At 47.9% G+C, this 24,357-nt stretch overlaps 1 protein-coding gene across 4 annotated transcripts in view; it reads left to right on the plus strand.

The window, feature by feature from the left end:
* The first annotated feature begins 918 nt into the window (after positions 1-918).
* The window catches only part of NTF3 (neurotrophin 3), a 64,995-nt gene continuing 41,556 nt past the window's right edge, over positions 919-24,357 (plus strand). Inside the window, exon 1 of one of the 4 annotated variants that reach the window (XM_032159361.2) lies at positions 919-1,153. In XM_032159361.2, the coding sequence (XP_032015252.1) occupies positions 1,136-1,153 (18 nt within the window). In that variant the 5' untranslated portion in view covers positions 919-1,135. Of the gene's footprint in view, positions 1,154-1,844; positions 2,065-2,087; positions 2,206-15,310; positions 15,882-24,357 lie in introns of those variants that run through there. The other 3 variants (XM_032159363.2, XM_032159362.2, XM_032159360.2) reach the window with 3 other exon arrangements.

Consider the following 24,357-nt stretch of genomic DNA (forward strand, 5'->3'; position numbering starts at 1 on the left):
GGGCGCCACGAAGAGGTTTGTTTGTTGCTCGCCTTTCCTGCTTCTCGCGCTGTCCCCGCGTGCAGACTGGTGGGTGCTGGGCGAGTGATTAGCTGCAGGGCCCCATCCTAGTTTGGAAGGAAGGGGTTTCGAAGTTGGAGGATGGGTGAAATGGGAGGCTGCGATCCATCTCCCTCTCCCTTCCACACTCAAGCTCCCGCAAACACGCGCGCGCACACACAGCCCCTCCCTAGTCCCTCGGACCACCCGCCCCCACACCCCTCTACCTTGACCTCCCTTGACCGCCGGCACAGCGTCCTGGGTTCGGGTCCCCGGGAGCCGCGAGTTCGCCGGGGAGCGATTGTCCTGGGGCGTGTTCGTGTTGTGGGGTGGGGGGGAGGAGTGGCGGGTGGGCTTGGTAGGGGGTGGGGAGAGATCTGGAGCTGGAAGGGTCTAAGGTTTGGAGGAGAAGTTTATGCCTCAGACCTGATCCGCCTGAGGAAAGGGGCAGGAAATGCCTTGTAAAGAAAATCTTGAAAGAAAAAAGATCAAAAAGAAAAATTTCAAGAAAAAGAACAACTAAGAAAGGCTGAAGACACTAACGTGTAACCTGTTACGATACATTTAATGTTTCGTTTTTTCCTGGATCTCTAAAAGGGAACTCAAGGGTAGGGGGTACTGAAGAATACTACAAATTTGGAAGTTTTTGTTGCTGTTGTTGTTTTGTTTCGTTTTGTTTTTCAAGAGGGGCTAGGAGAAATGACCCCTTCCCCGCCACGGGTCCCGAAGTGAGGTCCGAGGGGCTCTGGGGCGCGGGCGTGCGCGGCGCGGCGCGGGCCGGCGGGGGAGGGCGGCGCGGCGCGGAAGGGGTTAAGGCGCTGAGCGCGGAGCCATCTGGCCGGGTTGGCTGGTTATAACCGCGCAGATTATGTTCACGGGACTCAGAGTTGAAGCTCCTCTCCCTACCGAACAGCTCCGCGCACCGCCCCGCGACACAGCCCGGCGCAACTACTTTCTTCTCTCTCCTTTCTTTCTTCCTCTCCTTTTTCCCCTGCTGGGTAGTGGCTGCGGCGGGGTGGGGGAGACTTTGAATGACCGAGCTCGCGTCCACCTTTCTCTTCATGTCGACGTCCCTGGAAACGGCCACACGGATGCCATGGTTACTTTTGCCACGGTAAGGGGAGGCGGCGGGCACCTTGGGTGGGCAGGTTTGGGGATGGGGGTCTACGTGGGGGGGGCGGGTTTTCCAGTGGACTGGTGCGGGGGGCCCCAAATCCGCATCCCGCCCCACCCCCATCGCGCCGCGCTCACTCACTTTCCCGGGCTTGTGTCTTCCCCAAAGTTTGCGCTGGGATCTGCTCAGGCCGAAGCGCAACCGCAACCACCCCCCTACACACACGCGCGCGCACACACACACACACACACACACACACACACACGGACACGGACACCCTTCTCCACCTCCTCCCCTCTTGTCCCTCGGCTGCCCAAGAAGCTTCCCTCAATCTGGGAAAGTGATCAGTTTAAGGGACCTGGATTGGAAAGGGTGGGGGCAGGCGAGGGGAAATGGGGACGACGAAAGAGCAGGAAAGGGATTCAACAGAATCAACCACCCACCACCCCCAACCGACCCGCCTGCTCCTCCGAGAAAGCTCCTAGCGCATCCTATAACAAAAGGGGGTGGCAGACAGAACCCCGGGCGGGGAGGTGCCGCCGCAGCTCCCCTGCACACGCCCTGCACTCTGCCGGCCACTGAGCCTGATTCTCAGCTCGCCCCAGCACCACTCTGGCCGGGGCGTGGGCGGGGGGAGGGGACGCGCAGCTCAGCACCAGGAAGGTCGCGTTCCAGTTTTGGGAGTTGGGACTCACCGCCGCGCGCCGCGTACCTGCGTTGGAGTCCCCCGGAAGGGTTTTTTCAGAAAAGACCTCGCCCCCCGGGCTCCTCTTGGCCAGCGCCCACCCGGTGGCCACCCCACCCTGGGCCTTTGCGCAGATGTTGGAGCTCCGTACGCAGCCCGCACATCTGGGACCCCGCCAGGGAGCAGCGGGCGCCCGGGCCCGGCCATCCCTGGGGATCTCCTCGCGGTATGGTCCAGCCTGTTCTCGGACTTTGAGCGGTGGCGTGGGAGGCCGGGAGACCTGGGCACCCGCGCAGCCAGCCAGGTCGGAGTTTAAAGGTCCCACGACGGACCGAACTGCCCCATTGCCCCAGAGCTTTACTCAGTGGTGGATGCTCCTGATGAAATTTGGGACGCTTGGGAGTTGAAGGTTAGGGACAGGAGGGGCGAGGGCCGAGAGCATGGGATGGGGGAATAGGATTCTGCTTGTTGCTCTCCGCGGGAGTGGGTGCGCGTCCAGGAGGCGCTGCTTCTTTGCGGGAGTTTGGCTGCTGCGTTCATTCGTCGTCTGCGCTTCAGATGCACGGCACTGAGACCCCTGCGTCGAACAGTGTCGGGGCTGTGGACCAGAAAGGATCCCTTTTGCTGGAATCGAGGCTCGGGTGGGATTCCCGGTGGGGGAAACACCGAAAAGATCGTCAGGCCTCGGCCTCTGGCGGCGGGCGGCAGGTTCTGAGTCCGAATGGAGGTTGCTCCCGGGAGCGCCAGGCTCGGAGCTACAGAGCTCGGGAGACTGAGCGCCTGTGGACTTGTTTATGTGTGTAGAGGTGGGGGCGGGGGCCTGCTGAGAGGGGAGGGGAGCCTGGAAGGGGTGGGTGTTTCTCCTGGAGCCTGAGTTTGTAACTCAGCTGATTATGGAGTGTACTGAGCGACCTGCTCTTTAAATAAAGAGGTGCCCGCTCCTACCCCGCAAAACAGCGAGCGAGGAGAACATAGAAGCGCTCTGTCCTAAACGTCAGGATGGGAGAAAGTTGTAACATAGAGGAGACTTTTCCAGCCGTCCTGTTTTCACAACACTCAGTTCTCCAGCATACTCAGCCTGCCTCCCGCCTGCCCTCAATTCCTTTCTGACATGTCACACAAAGAAAGCTGAGAGGTAGAATGTAGAGGATAAAATCCAACCCCCTCTGCCTTGGGCGCAAACACACAGACTTGGGTATCCTGTTAGGAGTTAAGCGGGTTGGAAAATAATGCAGGCTCCGGTAAACAGTGTTGAAAGGAGGTAGAAAGTCTGGGGTATTTCCCCCAGGGAGAGTGTGTGGGATTTTGTGTTGGTGAGGACTGGAGTGTAGCTGGACTTAGAGGGTTTGGTTGTGTGTGAACTGGATATGCTTATCTACTGAGTGAGATTGTGACCATTGAGTGAGTGGTCAGGGAGGGATGTGGATGTTTTTCCAAAGTGTGTGTGTGTGTGTGTGTGTGTGTGTGTGTGTGTGTGTGTGTGTAGGGGGAGGTGGCAAAAGAGCTGGAGTCCCATCCCTCTTTGGTGCCTGGTAGGTGTGTGTTTCTGGGGAGTGTGTCGGATGGGCATCTGTGTGCTTAGCGGGAGACAAGAGCTTGCAGGGACATAGGTGTAGCTAATTCGAAATCTGTGCCTATGAAGGGTGTCAGAGCAGGAGGAGAGGTGCAGCCTGTTGAAGACAGATGGCTTGTGCATGCCTGCACAAACACATGGAGTGGGTGTGGTGTAGGAGGGCGGCTGTGTGTGTGAAGGAAAGGTGGATGCATGAGGAAGGTTGGGCGCCTGAGGATTACCAAAGGGATGTGTGTGGGGGGTGGGGAAAGATTATCTGAGGAGCACGGGGTTTGAACTTCATGAGGGTGCACTGGGAAATTTGGCTGGAATGGCACTGGGGCATGTGGGGGGTAGAAAAATGTGAGCTCAGATCCTCTTTATGGAAAGACAAAGCATTTGCAGGGAAGGACACCGGGTTGGGGTTGGTGTTGGTGTTTGCCTCCCCCCTCCTTCCTCCCCAGAGAGGAGAGAATTGGAGGAGGCTTAGAATGAGGGATGTACATTTAAGGGGAAAGTCCTTGTGCGTTGGCACTGGGTGGGAACAGGAAGAGATGTGTGCATAATAAGACTGAAGTAGTAGAGGAATGCACGATCTGCCTGGTGTCAGGGGTGCATGTTGTATAATGTTTTGTAATGGGTTTCTTATGTAATGGGAGAATTCACTATCACCAGTTCATATTGATAATCAGTTAAAGCTAGTGGAGCGCCTACTGGATGCTCAGCCCATTGCTGGGTACTGGGGCATGGCACACTGCCCTGGAAAAATTCCTTCTCCGGGCTCAGTAAAACTGATGCAATTTTGCCAGAAATAGACAGAGCTCAACGCTTGTTGAGGTTTCTTCAAGGTCTATGATTCAGTTTCTAGAGATGTTTATGGATCTTGGGGGCCAAAGGGAGGCTGACTTGAAATATATCTCTCGTTTTGTAAAAAGCGGGGCATAAAGATAGGGATGATGTAGACTTTTGTGTATTGGGAAGGGAGCTGGATGGTGTTCTTTCTTGTTTGGGGTGTAGGCTGGGAATTGGAGGGTGCTGCACTTCAGGTCAGAATGCAGGTCCAGATCCCTTTGAGGACTGAGTTTCTGAGAGTACACAGAGCCTCCTTCATAGCTGGAATGAGACTTGTTATGTGGAGCTGGAGAATGGTGAAGTCACGATCAGGGAAGAGATGAACTGGGGGCATTTGTTCGTCTTTGATGTTTACCGGGCTGTGAGTGTAAAGCTAACCTGAGTGTGTGTTGTGGGGGGCGGTGTGCGTGCACGTGCCTGCACATGCACTTTGGCCTGAAGTAACATAACTGGGAGAAAACTAGCCAGGTGGATATTCTGGCTCTTGTGAAGGGGGTGCCAGTATGTATTTTTGCAGGAATTCTGTGTGTCTGGGGAAGGATAAAAATTGTCTTGGATACTCAGATGTGCATCTTTAGTGAAAAAAGGTGTACACAAAAGAAGGGCCGTAGACTTTGGGGAATGAGACAAAGGTGTAGTTGATCGGGTCCATACCCTGAGATGACTAGTGAGGCAACTGGATAGGAACAGAGTGAAGGCTGTGCTTTTGTGATGCACATATCTGCCTGTCTGGACCAGATGATGGGGGGATCCCCATTTGATTAGGTTCTGACCACCGTTGGGCATATGTTTGGGAGGACTTTATTTGACTCATGACATTTTTGAATTCATGAAGTTACAGCTGTGCCATTTTAAGGGTCTACCTTATTTTTGAGGGGGAAACTCATCTGTGTAAGAGATAGTTTATATAGGGCTTGACTATTGGTCAGAAGATCGGGGGCAGATATTTCTGAGGGCAGGGTGGTGAAGTGCAACACTGGATTGGGAATGTCTTAGTTCTAGTCCAGTTCTACGACTTGGGAAAAGTGTGACTTTGGGGACCTTTTTAATCTCTTTAACTCTCTGTTTCTCTTTTTGTAAAGGGGCAATGTAATGACTCAAGGAGGAGGAAAGTTCACTCCTCTTTTCCCCCGTCAAAACTTGGTGTGTTTAGTTGTATACAGCTATACAAAGATGAAATGTAATTAAATACAGGTGCTAGCATGTATGTAGGTCATTGTGAAAATAGGATCTGTACCTCTTTCTCTTTACAATGCAACTTAATCAGTAGTCATGATGCCCATAGCATCTCTACCGCTCACTCGCTGTGTAAATAAAACTTTTTATAACTGCCTCAGTTTACTCATCCAGAAGCTGGAGGCAGCCAGGCCTAGATTATAGATGATGGAAATCGTTAAGATCTTTGAGCTATTCAGAGGAAAGGTAGTCTAAGAATCAATGTTATTAATGATCAGAGACAGACATTTCTTTATTTTTTAACATCAGCTATGCAGACCACAGCACCAAAACAAATGTGACTTGGAGAACAGCAAAAGTAATAATTGCCCTTGACATAGGCACCATTTGAATAAAAGAGGAGCAAAGTCCAGCCTGCTTGGTAAGAGGAAAGCCTGGGCTTTGGGTCTTTGAAATTCTTTGTGCCCAGTGCAGCAAGTTGGGCACAGCCACTTTCCCCAGAGATGAAGATGGAGGCGCAGAGGGGCACGGAAACACACTGAAACCTCCAATTCCTCCCAGAAGTTAGCACGTGCTGTCAACTCCTGGCTCAGAGTCAGGCTCCCATCCTTGAGTTCAGTGGCCATAAATAGTCAGGAGCTAAGCTATTTTCAAGAGACACTAAACTAATTCTGTTGCTTTTCTTGGCGAGATTGGGCCAATTAAGTTGATTGGAAAAGGTCACTGCTGATGGGCCTCACATTTCCCAGGCGGGACAGGCCAGCAGAGTTTAATTACATAGCATTTCCCATCTCTACAGTTCTACTCCCAGATGTATCAGATGTTCAGGCCTCTCCTCTTTCCCTACATTCAAGACGCCTGACGGAGCAGGCGGCTTCTGCTGCAAGCTTCTCCAGACCTTTTCCTGAGCAGTTACAGCACTCCCACCCCCAGCTGGAGGGAATGTAAGTCTGTGCATTGCCTGGAAGTGAGAGAGGGGATGCAAGCCGACACAGAAGATCTTTAGAGCCCACCACCCTGCCTCAAGCCTCACCCGCTGCTGTTTTACTCCTTAACGAGGCAGGCAGTTTCTGGCGTTGGGGATGTTGAACTAATGACCGTTGCTAGGGTTTTAGATTTAGTTTTATTTAAAATTGAGTTTGTTGGAAAAGGACCAAATCTTCTACTGGAGACAAGCCTAAGCCCTGTGTGGTGCTGCTGATAAGGTCTGTGGATGTACTTTGTGCGTGGACAGGCGTGTGTGGAGTAAGAGGAGACCACAGGATGTGCGTGCGTGCGTGTGTGCTGGGGGACACGTGAGCACAGGAGCTGCCCTGGGTAGACAGGGGGCATTTGTAGAGCTTATGTTATGGGTGGCAGGTGTCTGGATGCTTGGCTCAGATTGGATTGTCATTGGATTGCTTCTTACAGGTGGGCCAGCCTGAGAAAAAAGTTGGGGACACCTTCCTTCAGATCATTTTTATATGGGCATGTTGAACTTTGAAGTATGAGGCCAGTGTAGATATTACCTCATTCTTGCCTGGATGGATTTCTAACAAGATTGAGGCTGGACCAAAAAAAAAAAGTCTTTCAGAGGACTCATTTTAGAACCTGTGTGGCCCCAGAGCGTTAAAGTATTTTTTATTGTTGTTAATAGTTTTCCATAACTCAATCTTTTATTTTACCTAAAAATACTGAGAGGCTAGAGGTTGCACTCACCTCCACAGGATCAGAATGCATTTGCTCTTCATGTCCCCATCTGCGCCGTGGTCCTTCTCAAATAGGATTAATTGGGAACCACTGAGAGCTTGCTGCAGCTTTGGTTGTCCTCACAGGACAAACCTATGACTGACTGTGATGTCACTGAAACAGAACAGATTTTGACATGAAATTTGGCGTGGTCTGTTGTGATTGCTCACTTTTTAGTAACATCTCCAGAGAAGGCATTTGTGAGCCCCGTTTTTTTTGTGGGTTTGTTCAGTCAGAGATTTTTGGAAGATTTAAGGTTCTCCAACATTCAAGGCCAGAGATTTTGGAGGAAATAGTAGCTAACAAGAGCCCAGGCCAGGGTGACCTTCAGTAGCCTGAGGCAGCAGGTAGCTGCCTGACTTAGAAGTGAAGGACCAGGATCAGTGACTGGGCTCTGTCACTAATTAGCTACTACTGTGTGACCCCGGACATTCTCTCTAGGACATGACTTTGCCATCTATAAATGAAGGTCTTGAATTAGAAGATCTCCCAGTCCCATTCCAGCCCTGCCACTGTAGGATTCCACAGTAGCCACATCCGCCTACCTAATCAGTGCTAATTACCTCACTTGGAGTGCACCCTGGCACGCCCTTAACGAGCTCCTGTTTTTATCTTTGGGGAGTGGCTGAGTCAAAGGCAGAAAGGCATGCCAGAGAGTTTCCTTTTGGCCAAGAATGCTCCAGACATTGGCTTAGCCTACACAGGGTGTGCAGAGCTGAAAGGGGTGGGATTTGGCTTTCTGGCAGGTCTGGTGCCAATCATTCAGCTTCCACGTGAATGTCTTTCGGTGGCAACGTCTCTGACTAAGGTAAGCATCCATCTTTAAGATGATGGATGATGACGATGATGACAGTTAATATTTGAGTACTTACTGGGTGCCAGACATTATTAGAGCTATTACATGGCATTATCTCAATACTCAAAATAATCTCATTTACAGATGGGGGTACTGAGGTTATGTGAGGTTAAGGGGTATGCTGATGTTGTTGGCTTTCCAGCCTGAAGTCTGTGGCATCCCAAGCCCATCACCTGCCAGTCAGATTGTTTTTTATGTTCTGTGATGTCATCCAGATGGGAGCTGGGTCCATCTTCTTCTGCAAAGTTGGTCACCCCATAGGGTAACCTGCTCCCTACCCCCAGAAGCCTCCTTTTCATGTGCAAGACAAATGTTTAGGTTTTCTAGCCACCTGCTGGCAAGCATGTGTCAGATCTGTTCTCAGCTTCCATTGGCCCTCTCCCTTTACTTCTTGTTCTGTTGACAAGGGAATCTGCCCTTACAGAACACGAATATTGATTTAAGCCACAATTGCCTCCTTGTAAACTCTATACAATTGGAGCTGGACATCTGGTTTTGATCCACACGCCCACGAGAGGTGGTAGGTCCCAGCATTCTTGAGTCCTGGAATTGCACAGAATCAAAGTGAAAAAGAATATGAATGGAGAGCATGAGGTATCTTTAGAATTTGGAAGACGGCTTTCTTTGATAGGCTGGGGAACTCACACCATTTAGACTGGGGCCAAAGTTAAGGTAGGTTTCCTGCTGGGAGGTTGGGGGGCAGGGGACACTGCTAAAGACTGAGGTCCCCAGGCTGTGTTTGATGCAGAGCAGAGCAGCTGTAGAGCCCTCCACCCGAGGAGGATTTGCCACTGCACGCCATTCTCTGGGCAGTACCAGAAGTAGAGAAGCCAAACAGGTTCTTGGGGTGGATGTTGCCCTTTTTGAAGATTGTGACTAAAGGCTCATTCCTTCTTCCTCCACTGATTTCCTACCATCACTACCACATATACATCATCAAGACAGTTAAGGACAGGTGATTTTGCTCTGTTGCTTAAAGATATTTGCATGTACAAATACATGTTGAACACTAACCTAATGCCTGTTAGACCATAGGTACTCACGAATTATGTATTTACTTTGCTTAAAATAACTTTTCATGTGTAGGGTGATAATTTATTTCTTTATATGGAGTATATAGCCTTTTAAAAACTGATAGCCAGGTTCTTGCAATTTACTTCCCCCTTCCCTCTGTTTTTAGATCTAAGACCCCAGCATTTAAAAATATCCTTCTCTGGCTCTAAGTGATCCCTCAGGGAGTTCGTTTCAAGTTCTCAGTCTGAGATTAGTTTCATCCCATGTCTGGAGGACCTGCTTCTAATGGTTCATAAGGTACTTCCACTGGGTTCAAGAGGAAGACACAGCTCTAGAAATCACCTGCTTTCCCAACAGGTGTGTCCCATGGTGGGGAAGAAGCCCAGCCCTCCTAACACCCACCTGGCTACCTTAAATAGCTTGCCGCAGTCTCCCTGCAGAGAGCCCAGACTAGCTGTGTGACTTTAAGCAAATCACTTTCCCTCCATGGGCCTCTTTTCCTGGAAAAGGGAGGAGGTGGACTCACTAGAGGGTCACAAGGACCCTACCAGTGTGACAGATCACATCTTCCATGACTCCGCCGCTCCCTCGGCCTCACACTGTGGCCCATGCCTGGGATTTTCAGGTATCCCTGCTGGCCTGGAGGACTTATGTAGAGAGGTTTGGAGGGGGTGGAGGAGGAAATTAAGTTATGTGATGCCAGATAAGTCATTGAACATATGGATGAGTGCATGTTTGTGAAGCACTGAAGAAACAAGCTTGCCAGATTCGTGGTGGATCTTGGATTGGAAGTTGGGAGTATGGGAGCAGTTTATGTGGGATTAAAATTGTCTGTGGGTAGCTGAATTCAATGAGCTAAATCGGAGAGATCCCAAACTCTGCAGAGAGATCACACCCCGCCTCTAACTCCAACAGAGGCTAACCACAATTTTGGGAAGTCCCCGAACCACACTAGGTCTCACTTCCTCATCTATTAAGAGCTACTGGCTTTGATTATCTCTAAGGTCTTTCTTGACTTATCATTAATTAAATTGTGAGAATTGGGAGCTAGTAGAAAAATCTGGACAAATGCATGGATGAAGAAGGGGATACCTCAAATGGCCTAAACATAGAGGCAAATGTTCTGTACAAGTGATACATTTATTCTTGAATCGGAGATAGCATTGGAGGATATATTCTGTACCTATATTGTGTTTCAAGTGCTTACCCCTCCATCACCACCAATGATATTATTCAAATCATCCTTCACATATTTGCTTAACCTGGGAAGCCTCCCTGCATTTCCCCAGAGAGCCTGGGGCTCGCTTCCCAGCCTCCCGATGTTATACCACTTAGCAGCCTGTGTTTAACTTGCATTCCTAGAATATGAACTTCACAGAGAAAGGGATCTGTTGTTTTCATTTTTGTGTCCCCCAACACCTTGAATAGTGACAGCCACAGGAATGTGTTGAGTGAATGAATGCGTGACCGGTCATTGTGAGCTCAGAATGTGCAGTAGCGATGTGACGGTGCCAGGAACTTGGCTCAGAGAGGTAGTGTACCTTGCCAGGGCTTCAAAACAGTGTTACCTTTATCCCCCTTTCGGCCTGCCCCAAGGCTAAGGTCATGAATGCTCAGTGCTTGATGGCCAGAAAAGGCTGTTCTTAATCTCTTTTAGAGACCCTTCTTCCCCATGTCTTAGCCTGCTTAGTTCTCCTGCAAATTGGGGCTCTTGGTCACAGGGAATTGGGTGTCATTGCATACGCATTAGGATAACTCCTCCTTAGACACTCAGAAAGCAACTCAAAACACACGTGTAGAGATTATTCATTAAGCATTCTGTTGGTGGTCAGGTGCTAAATGTTGGGGAAGAAGCAGAGATGAATGTAGTGCTGCTGGCCTTGGGGTCTGGAAACTGGTGAAGGAGGCAGACAGGTTACAGTCATAGTGCTCCAGGGAGAACAAGGGAAGCAAGGAAGATGGAATACAGGGTTCCCACTTCAGGTGCTGTTTTTTAGTACAAACCATGATTGAGAATCCTCTTGGTTCAGGAGCAAGCTGGAGGGTCCAGGAATGGTCTCCACTTCCACGTGACAGTGGTTTTCTTGTCCCTGAATTCCCAGGGCTAGGGTGATGGATGCTCAGAGACCATTGTGATGGGAGCCCTTGGTTCTTGTGGGGAGAGTCGGGGGAACACGCATGTTGTACAGGTGTTGGGCCTTGGGGAGGTGTAGGTGCGCGTGCTCACCAGGGTACTTCTCAGAAGTATCCCTGCTCGTGGCATGGTGGGGGTGAGTCCACTTCAGGCCCCTAAGCTGTGCTTCTACTTCCTGCCTAATTATACAGCATGTATTGGCTCTGTGACCACTCTGATACAGGAACAGACTGCCATCTACTGTCCACTTCTGTCCTGAGTCCCTCCTGCTCAAGGAGGCATTTATTTTTTTCTCATCCTGTTTTTAACAGGTCCGGACACCAGGAGAAACAGACATGGAGTCCTATTTAGTAATTTTTTTCGAATTTACAAGGGAGCCTTTAAAAAGCATAACACATCTGTCAGATGGTTTTCATATCTGTTTACAAACTATTATTGTAAGGGGCCACTCTGCTGCCACTGAGCATTGCTAGCCGCTGTGCGAGGTGCCATGTGGGATACCAAGAGATACAAAGCAAGGCCTTACCTTCAACAGCCTTGCAGTCTACTTGGGAATATAGGGTAGATTTGCAGAGAAGCAGACTACAGGATGTGGCAGTAGATATTTGGTATGAGGCATCTGGATGGTAGGGACTACAGAGGTTTTGGGGGTTTGGAGGAAGGAGGAGCCCTTATAGGCTGGGGGATTTGGGAAATACCAATTTGGGTCTCCTTTTAGCAATCCCAGTGTTTGGGAAGAGGCTTCTAAGAGCTGTGCAATGTTGTGGGACAGGCTATGAACTGGAAACTCAGGGACCTGGAGGGCCTGAGGTCTAGTCCAGCTTCTGTCCGTCCCGCCCTGTGACCCAGGGCCTTGGGTTCCACATCCTCAAAGCAAGGCTGTTGGTCTTCTTGTCATGTAAGGGCCCTCCCATCCCCGACCCTGCATCATGTACCACTCTTGCATGCAGTGGGAGGTGGTTTCCTGGTTTCCAGCTTGTCAAGAGCAGTGGAGTCAATTGGATCCCTTGTGGGAAGGATACCTGGATGCAGGGCCCTGTGGTGATGACCCCACACGCAGCAGGAGAGGGAGAATTGCCCCAGGGGAGTTTTGGTTGCTGTTAAAATACAAAGGGGGGAAATGTTCCTTGCAACCTCTGCATGCTACTCCCCTCCAGAGCTTTCCTGGACTTTCCTTCCGAAAATATATGTGCATGGTGCTTTGAGTCCAAGATAGCTCCCCCAAAAGAAATTGTATTAGTATTCTAGCATTGTTCATAGCTCAAATCTAAGATTCCTTCACATTAGAATTCATTCCATGATTGTTTTTATGGAAGTTTTCTTTGAGTATTTGAGACTTTTGGTAGCTGTGGATTAAAATGTGGAACAGATTGTTTTCTATAACTCATTTACTCCTTGTCTCTTTTTCTCTGTCTTTCTTAATATTTAAACCACCACCAAGGAAACCTCCAGTGTGTTAATTGCATATTCTTGCCTTTTGATATGTGTGTGTGCATGAGAGAGAGAGAAAGAAAAAAAAAGAGGGGGAGAGAGGAGGCGAGAGAGAGTACGAGAGAAAGATATTTTAGACTGTGGTCTTTTAGCAAGTCTAGGAAATCAAGTCGAATTTGGATTGGGTTACAGGTTGAGAGACCTCAGCTCGTCACTGTAATCCTCTGACATTTCCCTTTTACTTTTTGGCTCTTGTCTGAATCAAGAATACATCTTCCCATTCCCTCTTCCATGTTTACATCTCCTTTTGGGGCAGCTGTATAAAGTTACTGTCTGTCTACAGCAAGTCTCCTTAGTTCTTTTGGGGACTGCTCAACAGAGGCACAGTGAAGGATAGAGCCATTAGAGACGATCAGCTTTTGGACAAAGACAAAAAAATATGTTGGGGAATTGGAGAAAAGTTCCAATTGTCGATTACGTGTTTTCCTGTGGTATGCTGATGTCTGTGACTGTGGTCCACAGAAAGAGAGCGTGAGCAGGGGCTGGGACAGAGATAAAAGGGAGATTCTCCCCAAACCAACCAATGTGGAGAGACAGCAGGAGTCCCCAGCAATAGACATGGAGTCAAACAACCCTGGGAAGTAACTAGGAAACTTCCTGGTGACTTGAGATGTGTTTTGTAATCACTGGTGAAAGTAGGAGGAGATGGGGTAGAGGAGAGTTACAGGTAGAGAAGTTCCGTGGGAGGAGACCCCAAGGTGAGGGAAAGCAAGGACTTAAAGAACTGAAAGAAGCCCAGGGAGGGGATGAACAGAGAGCATCCCACGTATCCTGTATGGATAATGTGGACCGTATGGTGGAGAGGTGGGCGGAGAGGTGGGCGGGAGTCAACTGGGAGCTTACATTTTTTCCCCAGGGGCATGGGAGCTATGGAAGACTCTGAGGGCACAATTAAGCTTTTGTTTTTAAAAAGATCCCTCGGCTGCAATGTGGCTCTGAATAAAGTGTTGTTCAGTGAAGGAAGGAATGGCTGATGGTTGGATTGATGGAAGAATTAATGAATGAGCAAACGAATGAATGAGATGCAGAGGGAACACAGCAAGCCTGATTTGATCTCTGGTTACTTTGACCAGTACTGGCTCCAGGGGTGATTATCTCAGCCTGGGAGGCCAGGGAGCAATGCATTGATTAGAATGGCTCTGGACACATGGATTAAAATATCTGATATTTTAGGGTGGTTGATAGTGGGGAGGACTTCTGAAACTTTTTCCTTCTTCTGTGCATTTCCATCCTAATTTGATTTCATTCAGGATCAAAAAAGAAGATGGCTTTTGAAATTACATCCCAGAAAATTTGAAACTATGGCAATGACTTGCTCCAGAGAGGGCTGCTGATGTGGAAGACCATTTCATAGGCTCATCGTGGAATAGGAACAGATGATAAAGTTTCTTGGGCATATGAAGGGGTCCCAGATTTCTGGACATCAGATCCACCCATAGATGATTCCTGTGGATTAAATGATGTGTGTGTGTGTGTGTGTGTGTGCGCGCGCGTGTGTGTGTGTGTGTATGTGTAAGGTTTCAAAGTCTCCTGAAAATTACCAAGTGCTATTGAACATTTTTTTTTTTTTGTCAGTAGTGGATATCTGGATAATTTCTTTCAAGGTCACATTGTTTAGCATGTATAAGGAAAGTGTGTGTGACAGAGACCCAGATGGACACCCGGCATGCCATCCAGTTGCTTGGGGAGTGGGAATACTCCTTGGTAAAGCCAAAGGGAGCCAAAGAGGACCTCTAGTGTCTTTGCTCTCCCATGTCCTGAGTATTCCAATCTCACTTTGCATTTTGAGGTCTTTTAACTTTTGCTAACAGTGATTGCTCAGGATGTCATTCAGGCCAATTAAATTTGGATGTCTAGGGTTGGGACAGAAGCTCACGAGGTGAATGCAATGTGCAGCCATGTTGAGAACCACTAGCTGACACTGCTAATCTACTCTGCTCTCCTCCCTGCCTTTTGGCGGCTTTGCCATGATATCTGTCCCATTCTCACCTCAGCGTGCTGAGAACTCCTCACTTAGTTAAGGAAGTTCTTCTAAGGATGTTCAACTAATTTGGGCTAAGGCCTCCTATCCCCTACAAATCCAGCATTTGCCTGAGAAATTGGACGCTAGGAGAACAAGACAGGTTCTTAGCAGATTCTGAAGCGCTCACCATCTCTCATCTGCTGAAGGGGGTATTGAGGATGAATGGTGGGGAACAGCGGGGAGAAAGACCAGCATCCATAGGGCAGTAACAAGGAGCAGACACCTATTTATATGTGTCATTGTAGTTCCCCCGACAGCTCCCAGAACCAGATATTATACCAGGCAGATAGATGTACCAGGCTTACAGGCACCTATTTATATGTGTCATCTCCTTAGTTCCTCCAACAACTCACAGAGGCAGATATTATACCAGGCTTGAGGGCACAGTTTGCATAATGCATTCATAATGCAAAGTGGTTTGTGATCTCGGAATGATCAGACTTCCTGCACTGGTTCTCCCCAGTAATTTGCATATCAGCCAGATACCCTCCTCTAGGGTTGGCTATGATCAGGGCTGCTGATTTCTGGCACTGATGGCTCAATGGGAAGGAAAGCACCTATTCCCTCTCTCTGTTCTGTAGGATTCAGCAATCTTGGGCTGGTCCTTCCGGGAGGCCCAACCTGAGGACATGCTTTAACCAACAGGCCTTTATATTGAGAAAATAGTTGTTCTCTTCCTTGCCATTTCCCTGTTAGGAAGCCATGGCTTGCAGGACAGCCAGGGAGTAGAGGTTCAGAGAAGGAGGCTAAAAAAAACAAGACCTGAAAAAGTTAAGTTTCCAACCATATATTCCCAAATTGTAGAGTGGACCATATGGAATCATTGCAATCCCTGGGTTTCTCATTTACAACTTTTGCAAAAGATATTACTATGTATGCTCTCAGGCATGCTGGAGCTGGATGTCTAGCACCCATTGCTAAGTGCACGCTTCGGTAAGAGCTTTGGACTTGGGATTCTCCAGACTGCTGAGTGGCCTATGTGTAGTTTAGCAACATAATGCTTGGGATGAGCCACGCCGACCTGAGGCGAGGACCGGATGGTAGCCGGAGAGAGCAGGCCGGGTAGTGAGACAACCATGATCTGCAGAGGTGGGCAGGCGGGTGGAGACAGGCTTCTTCCGCAGCAAGTACTACTACGTGAACTGTGCATCACGGAGACAAGCCCTGCCAAGAGCAGTGGAAGCAGAAAAACACAGGCCTATCTCTGTGTCTATCATGTAAGTAAGTCTCTCTTGGCTATGTGTACCTGCCACCATCACCCCATCCCACCCCAAATACACAGCATCACCCTCAGCTGTAGCTTTTGGTTTTTGATTAAGGGACAGTAATATTTCCAGGAGGGAGAAGAGCGATGAACAGAAGCATTTATGTACAGACACTGGGCAATTTATTGTTTTTCAAAGTCTAATCTACAACATGTTTGCAAGAGAGCGTGAATTGAGTAAAAAGTTTACTATTGTATTAAGGACTGTTAGGTACAATGACTGAAGGAGGGGTTAAGAGTGATCCTTCAATAATTCCCCTATGGGATTATGCACATTTAAGGAAAAATGTTCTTCAGGCTATTTCTGCCTTAGAGCTAGGCATCATTACAGCGAAATAGAGAGAGAACTAACCTTGAAGCAGTAGGAACCGAGTTCTAGTTCTATTTCTGTCAATCACTGTAGGCACAACCTCTCAAAGCCTTAGTTTCCTCTTTTGCAAAGTGGGATCATAAACTCTACCTACTTAACACAATTAATGTGGGGTTTCAGGTGAGATGATGCATAGGATCGTGCTTGCCAAGCTGTAAATTACAAATATATGTTATGGTTTCAACTAGTACATTCCTAAGCGAATAGCACATTGCTCTGTTGGGAAGACCTTGGCTCTTCTCCAAGTCAGGCTGGGATAATGTTCCCTGATGAGACAGTGCCACACCTAGGTGTTCCCCAGACATTGTTTCTGGGAACCTTGAGGAAGCACCATAAGAAATGGGAAGAAGTGTTACAGCGCTGGCTTGAAAGAATAACAATGTATCAGTCTACTTACTTCTGATAATGTTATCTTGGGATAAGAGACTCAGGGTAGCTCAGTGAGGGACATGGGCACGCACTGCGCAGTAAAAATGGTGTCCAGGAAACCTGGGTTTATTTCAGCATGGGTTGCCCACACTTCTGCCAACCCAGTCACCTACTTCACCCCCAGCAGCTCTTGATGAACTCTGCACGCACTTGCACCTGTATTTGTGAAACAGAGCTCCGCCTCTTACGTGAGAATGGCTCTGGTTGCAAATCTAATAGATTCCCCTACCACAATGTCCCCTGCCTTTTTTGTTTACTTCATTTATGAAAATACCCTTGAAACATCCGTATTCCCATTTTGTAGATACGGTGCTTTATGTCTTTGAGATTATTAAATACTGACGCTCCTTTCTGATTGCTGTTTTCACCTCTTCTTTAAGCTTGGGCTTTTCTATTGGCTTTAAGCTTGGGCTTTTCTATTGGTGGAATTTGCTGTTTCTTTTCATGATGCTGGCTCTTCTGAGTTGGGTGGTTGCTAATTCTTATTGCCAGTTTATCTTCTGTGACAGATTCTCCGACATGCCTCGGATGTGGCTTCCGTGCTTGGCTTTAGCTTTTTATCTGGAGTCTCGTGTCCTGAATGTTTACCTTCTTTCAGGAATTTCTCACAGCTTCTAGCCAATGAAAGTCCCCCTTCTTATTGTCAAACCTAGACAGTGATAATTTTATTTTAAATGTACTTTTTGTTACATTGTTTTGGGAGTAGGGCTGGAAGGACTTGCTAATGGATGAGTGGTGGAAAGTGACAGAAAGAAAGATATAATGGAATAAGGAGCAATCAAAGCCCCAGAAGGAAGCTATCCCATTGTTCTTGGATTCCTAAGCCTGCCAGAAAGAGCTGACTGACTTTACAGTTTCTGAGAGAACTGTGTGTGCTGTTACTAGAAGCACAAGAGAAAGAAAAATAGAATGTTCAGCCTGCTTCATTTATCTAATGTGAAAAATGAACTCTGCCCAGTGACTTAATGGGCATAAGCTCTGTTTGTAAAAAAGCCACTCATTGGGCAACACGCTTCTGAGTTCTTGATATGGTAAGGTATGGTGTTCTGTGCTGGAGAGGAATACAAAAATGCACGGTTCCTCACCTCCAAGAACTTATAGTACATGTAGGGAAATAAGACGACCCCTACTGAATAACGCTCAAGATGGAAATGACTAGCGCCATGGAATGTAACACACAGAGGGTACCTGGAGTTCCTAAGACTTCGGATGGGTGATTGAGGAGAGCCCTGGATCAGGTAAACAATTTGAAGGGATAGGGATAGCACAGACAGCACAGGGGTGGAAAGGAGCGTGGCGTGTCCGGAGCTTGACCAGCACGCCTGAAAGGGAGGGAGTGCACGCAGGGCATTAATAGGAGCTCTGTCTCAGGGCAGCTTCCCTCAGCCCCTCCCAGGGCATCGAGGTTTGGGGAGAAAAAGCCTATTGCTCACTCTCATGGCTTTTCTCCTTTTTTCTTGCTTTCAGTTTGTTCTTTGAACTTTTTGGAAACTTCCCCTGTTCTTTGTTTAACACTGTGCTTCATCTCTTGGGGTTCTACGTTTTGCAGGTTGTAGTGCTTGAGATCCAGCCTTCCCAACGATTTCTCTGAATTTAGTATTTGGTATGGGTTTTGCTATTTTGCTGCCATCCCAGCCCTAGCAAAGAAACGACTTACCTGGAGTATGGGCAGGGCTTCAGAGAAAACCCCTAACATTCCTGACTCCCAAGTTTACAGAGCTCTGCCAAACCTGGCCTTGCGAGAGTAAGAAAAGCGCTAACAAGCCATCCTCTTTGGTGTCAAGTGCAGACAAATCACTTAGCCCCTCTGAGGTCCTCCAACAGTAAGCTACTGGTTTGTGAAACCCCAGGATAATCCATCTGATTTCAGTCCTGCATTTAGTCACTTCGAACATTCTCACACATGCATTCGCTGGTTCATGTACATACAAATATACACATATCTCTCTTTGTGCCCTTTCTTAGCCTCTGATGATTTCTTCTCCTCCAGGAGGCAGGAATCCAAGGCTTATAAACCATGACTTCTGGAAAGTGTTTTCTTCTGCTTAACCAGAGTATCATTTTTTTTTTCTGCCTTCCCTTGGAGAATCATTGGCCACTGGCCTAGAGGTTGGGGCAAGGATCAGAGGTAGCTTGCATTCTGGGGTTTGTCCCCAAAGCCTCGCTGGGACTCTGCATTGGGGTCTGTAGTCTGGCTCCACTGCAGTACTTTAACTAATCTCTTGACTCCCAGAGATCCAAAATGTGTGGTTTTAGAAGAGCAACAGACAGCCGTTCCTCTGGGCCTCTCAAGAACACAGTTTGGTGTCTAGACAACCTTAGAGAAACGTGGCAGAGGAAATCATGGTGGCGCAGCATGGGAACAGGTGAAACCCAGACTTAGTACCTTGTTAAATCCCATCCTGGAGTGGAGATACCAGAGGAGCAGATATTACCTTTATTAAATGACAGAAATGTCTGGGGATTTCTCTGACTTCTTGTAGGGTTGGATAAGCCCCAAAGTGAAGAGAATTTTGCTCCTTGTTTTAGCCATTAGGAAACTCAAGACCCTGCTACAGTGCTATTGGTTTAATTTTTCCCCATCACATTACCTCCACAACTTCTGAATGGTTGCAGCCGTTTCTTTAAATTGCCCCTGCATTGTCACTCAGACAACAAGAATAGATTTGGCCCTCTTCACTCAAAATAATGGTCCCGATTAACAGTTATTGATTTGGGAACTGTGTTCAGCCCTTTGTACGTGATCTCAGGAATCCTCACAATACTCAATGAAATAGCAATTTCATTATCTCATTTTTGCAGACAAAGCAACTGAAACTTCCACACATTTTCTACATTGCACCTAAGATCATCTGAGAAACTATGCTGTGCTTGTTTTTCTAATGTATGATCTGATTTTTCTATTATGATGTAAATTCTATGAGGACAGGGCTTTTTTGTATCCTTGCTTCCTTGCTGTATCTCTAGCACCTGGACTACTATGTGGCACCTGGTAGTTACTTAGTAAAGGTTTTTCAAATGACTGCGTAACTCATCCACGGTTAAATGTCTAGGAAGTGGTGGCACCAAGCTTAGGATGATTCTTTTCTGATTCCAGAGTCCAGACAGTCCTAACCACTATCCCACACTACCTTCTTGTTTATTTTTAAATCATTTTCCTTTTCTTCAATCGCTCTCCAGTGCCTTACACCTTCTTGCTGTAATTTTAAGCATGGCCGCAGTGAGCTACCTCAAGTTTCTCATCTGTAAAATGGGGATAATATAATGAACTACCTTATGGGATTGTACCCCTCTGCATGGTAGCCTCATCCTACAGTGCCTCCTAACCATGGCCTTTAAATCGGCAGGTATAGTTAATATATTTAGTTCTTTCAATCTAATCTGAAACACAAAGCATTTGCCTCCTTAATTCAAGATTTTTGGCTTTGCCTAGATTAAGCTTAAAGCCAAACAAGTACCGCAGAACTGACCGAGGCTGCCAGAAGTACCACACTGTTGCACCCAGCAAGTGGGAAGTGGAAAGATAAAAGCTAAGCCTTTGGGGGTACTTCCGGAAGTAGTGATGACATACAACATTCTTTCTGATTATGAAGTAAATATCTGTTCTCATGTACGTTCAACATAGAGAGTTAAGAAAATGGGGAAAGAAAAGAGCAAAACAATGACCAGAAATACCATCAATACCCTTTGACATTCTTTCTCTGTGTGCGTGTGTGTTTGTGTGTCTTCGTTTCTGTGTCTGTATATATGTATTTCCTTTGTTTTTGTTTTTTTACTTTAATTTTTAGAGACAGCGTCTTACTTTGTCTTCTAGACTCGTGTGTGGTGGCGTGGCAATCATGGCTCACTGCAAACTCCAACTCCTGGGCTCAAGCGATCCTCCTACCTCAGCCTCCTGTGTAGTTAGGACTGCAGGCATGCATCACCATTCCTGGCTAATTTTTCAATTTCTGTGAAGACGGGCTCTCACTGTGTTACTCAGGATGGTCTCAAACTCCTGGCCCGAAGCAATCCTATCACCTCGGCCTCCCAAAGTGCTGGGATTACAGGTGTGAGCTATCATGCCCAGCTCCCTTTTATAAATAAGGGGCTCACCATACAATATAAACACTTTTTACCTGGCATTTTCCAGTCATTTTTGCATTGTACATATCTCCCCATGTCTTTTTTTTTTTTTTTTTTTTGATGGAGTCTCACTCTCTTGCCAGGCTGGAGTGCAGCAGTGCAATCTCAGCTCACTGCAACCTCCGCCTCCTGGGTTCAAGTGATTCTCCTGCCTCAGCCTCCCGAGTAGCTGGGACTACAGGCGCCCACCACCACACCCAGCTAATTTTTGTATTTTTAGTAGAGATGGAGTTTCACCATGTCAGCCCAGGATGGTCTCGATCTCTTGACCTCATGATCCACCTGCCTCGGCTTCCCAAAGTGCTGGAATTACAGGTGTGAGCCACCGCGCCCGGCCCTCTCCATGTCTTTAATTATTCTTGCATAAGATGATTTTTCACTGCATAATATTCCATCACGTACCACTCTTTAACCATTTTGCTTCTGTGGCACATTTTCATTTTGGTCACACTTTTTATACTACAGTTGCCCTCCTTGTACATACATTTGAATACACATATCTGGCTATTCTCTCAGAATAGATTTCCAGAAGTTACCTTTCCAAGCTTGGAGATGTTCACATTTTAAAGAAAGATGGTTATTCTTGAAAGCCCTGACAGCTCTGAGTGGGGAGCTAGGGCTGATGGTTACCACAGGATAGCAGAAAGGCACACTGGCTGGTCCGTGTGTACGCACGCATCCCCCCACCTAGGGCAGCCTTGGGAAGAGCACTCAGGATTATGAGAAAGACTGTCACCTCCCCTTTGCTTCATTAGCTGATCCGCTAAGCGTATGTGCTTTCTCGGTCTAATTTTCGGAATGGTCTTCTCCTATTTTCTCTTCCTACTCCCCACCCCGACCTTACAGCTAAGTGCACATCTCATGCAGTGCAGTGGAAAAGAACCATAAGGCAGAAGCCAGGCTGACTTGGCTGTGAATCCCAGCTCCATCACTTACTGGCCAGGTGACTAAGATCCTTTACACATCCATCATCCTCAAGTTTCTCATCTGTAAAATGGGGATAATAATGTAACTGCCTTACGGAATTTTATGAGGATTATATGAACACAAGTAGAATGCTTAGAAAAATGCCTGGCATATATGAAGCATTTAATACATGGTGTATTAAATTAATTTTGAAAAGAATCAATCAATAACAATAATGAACATTTTTGATACATATTTTCCTATTGTTTTGACTCTCAAAGCCTGTTGCAAGCATATTTAGCACTGTGGTGTATGTGTGACTTACTGCAAAGACTTTTTTCCAGTCCCTGATACCAGCTCTCTCTTCACCTTCAGTGTTTCCTACCCTCCTGCCTCCCCTTCCCTAAGAACATTGCTATTTTACAGAGTGTAGGCTTTCCTCTGGCTTCCAGACCTGCCCACATATGCACACTTCTCTTTCCCATCCCTGTTGGACTCTCTCTCCTTATCAGTTTATTTGTTCCAGTTGGGAAGAACCGGAACCTGGTCGGCAGCTTTTCCAGTTGGCTTTATCTGTGCGCTGCATTGTAAAACTGTTCTCTCTGTTGCTTAGAAATCTCTTTGATCCATGTTTAGCTGTATTTGTTCTTCCGACAGATGTTTTGGGTGGCGAGAGGATTTTCTTCTCGCATTTGCCTAGTCGCATGCCCCTTCATGCTTCCCACTTGTTCCGGATCTTTTCGCCAGCTGACCACAGACGGAGGCCATCTGTCGTGAAGGTTTCCCTGGCCCAGCAGACCAGGAATGGCCCAGCAACCAAGCCTTTCTGAAGGGCTTAGTGAGGAGGAGGAGGGAGGAAGATGTTGGAGAACTGTGTAGGGTAGAGTTCAAGTTTCTTAGACACATTCCAGGAGCTCTTTTGATCCAAGGTATACATGATTTGGCCTGTGCCCTGTGGCAGGTTAACAAAAACACAACCTTCCATTGTCTCCTGTAGACAACAGAGTGAGGCCCTTGGGCACGGCAGGTAGCCTAAGACTACCCCTGAGAGTTGGGAAGCATATGAGTCTCCTGGGGCTGCCGTAACAAAGCACCACAAACCGGGTGGCTTAGCACAGCAGGAACGTATTGTCTCACAGTTCTGGAGGCCAGAAGTCCAAGATCAAGGTTGCGGTCAGGGCTGTGTTTCAAGGCCCAGGGAAGCAGCTGCCCCACGCCATCTCCTAGCCTCTGGTAGCCTCTGACATTTCTTGGCTTATAGATGCATCTGTCAAATCCTGTGTCTTCATATAGCTCTCTCCTTTGTCTCACGCTGTCTTCCCTCTGTGCATGTCTGTGTTCAGATGTCCCTTTTTATAAGGATGTCAGCCCAATTGGATTAAGGTCTACCCTAATGATCTCATTTTAACTTGGTTACCTCCGTAAAGGCCTTATTTCCAAATAAGGTCATGTTCTGAAGTACTAGGGGGTTAGGACTCTAGCATATCTTGGTGGTAGACACAATTCAGCCCATAATGGGAAGGAAAGATGTTGGGCACCTGTAACTCCTCCAAACACCCACAGAGTGCAGGGTGAGCTGTGTGCTAACACATAGTCAGTTCTCTTTGGGGTGAGGAGACCTAGGGGCAGGGCCCCCATGTGGGGTCTCTGTCCACGCCAGCAACAATAACAACCAGGGAGGAAAGCATCTCATTTTCCTTGGCTCAATTCAGCTTTTTATGTTTTTAGCACAATGGCTGCCTTGCTCTTCCAACAATTTGGGAATCTCTGGGAGCTGTGCAGGGAAAGCAAGGAGGACAGTGGCAAGAAAAAGGGCGAGTAGATGGAGGGTCTTGGAAAGCAGAGGGCCTAGGAAGGCAGAGAGGACAGGAAGGTATAAGCGAGCAGAGCAGCGCGTTGGTGGGGAGGTGCAGAAGGCTGCTTGGCAGCCGGGAGTTCTTGCCCTGGCCCTGCCACGAGGCTGCATGTCTGTGGCCTAGGCGTTTAACTTCTCCGGGCCTCAGTTTCTCTGTAGGCAAGATTGGGAGGTAGATGGGTGCTCTCTAGGATCCCTTCCTGGCCAGAACAGCATTCTCAGCTGGAGCCTAATGTGTGGAGCAAATGCGAGCACTGGGCTCTGGCCTCCTGCAGCGAGCACAGCCCCTGTTCTTGTGGAAACATCTTCCAATGGGGCTGCCCTGCCCACAGGGTCATGCGGCTCGCATCTGCTGCCTGCCTGCGCTCTTGAAACAGCCTCCACTGTCTCCCAGCTCCTGTCTCTCTGCACACACAAGCGTGCTACTCCTTTTCATGATCCCCATTAGTATTCTTTGATGGCATACATCTGTCTTTGATCGTTGTCAGCTCTGGGAGGCTTATCCCAAGCTTCTTGAGCATAACCCATGACTGCCTGGGTTAGGTGTTGTGAGCTGTCCAGGAGGCAGGAGGACGATGCATGCAAGTCAGGGCTTGGGGCAGAAGTGCCTGGGCCTGGCCTCCCTTTGGACTCCAGGAGTCCTGTCCTAGCAGAGCCCACAGCCCCCTGTCCATCTGGCCTCAGTAACCCCTCCCCAACACACACACACACACACACACACACACACACACACACACACACACA

Source organism: Hylobates moloch, unplaced genomic scaffold, assembly GCF_009828535.3.
Source record: "Hylobates moloch isolate HMO894 unplaced genomic scaffold, HMol_V3 SCAFFOLD_8, whole genome shotgun sequence".
Lineage (NCBI taxonomy): Eukaryota > Metazoa > Chordata > Mammalia > Primates > Hylobatidae > Hylobates > Hylobates moloch.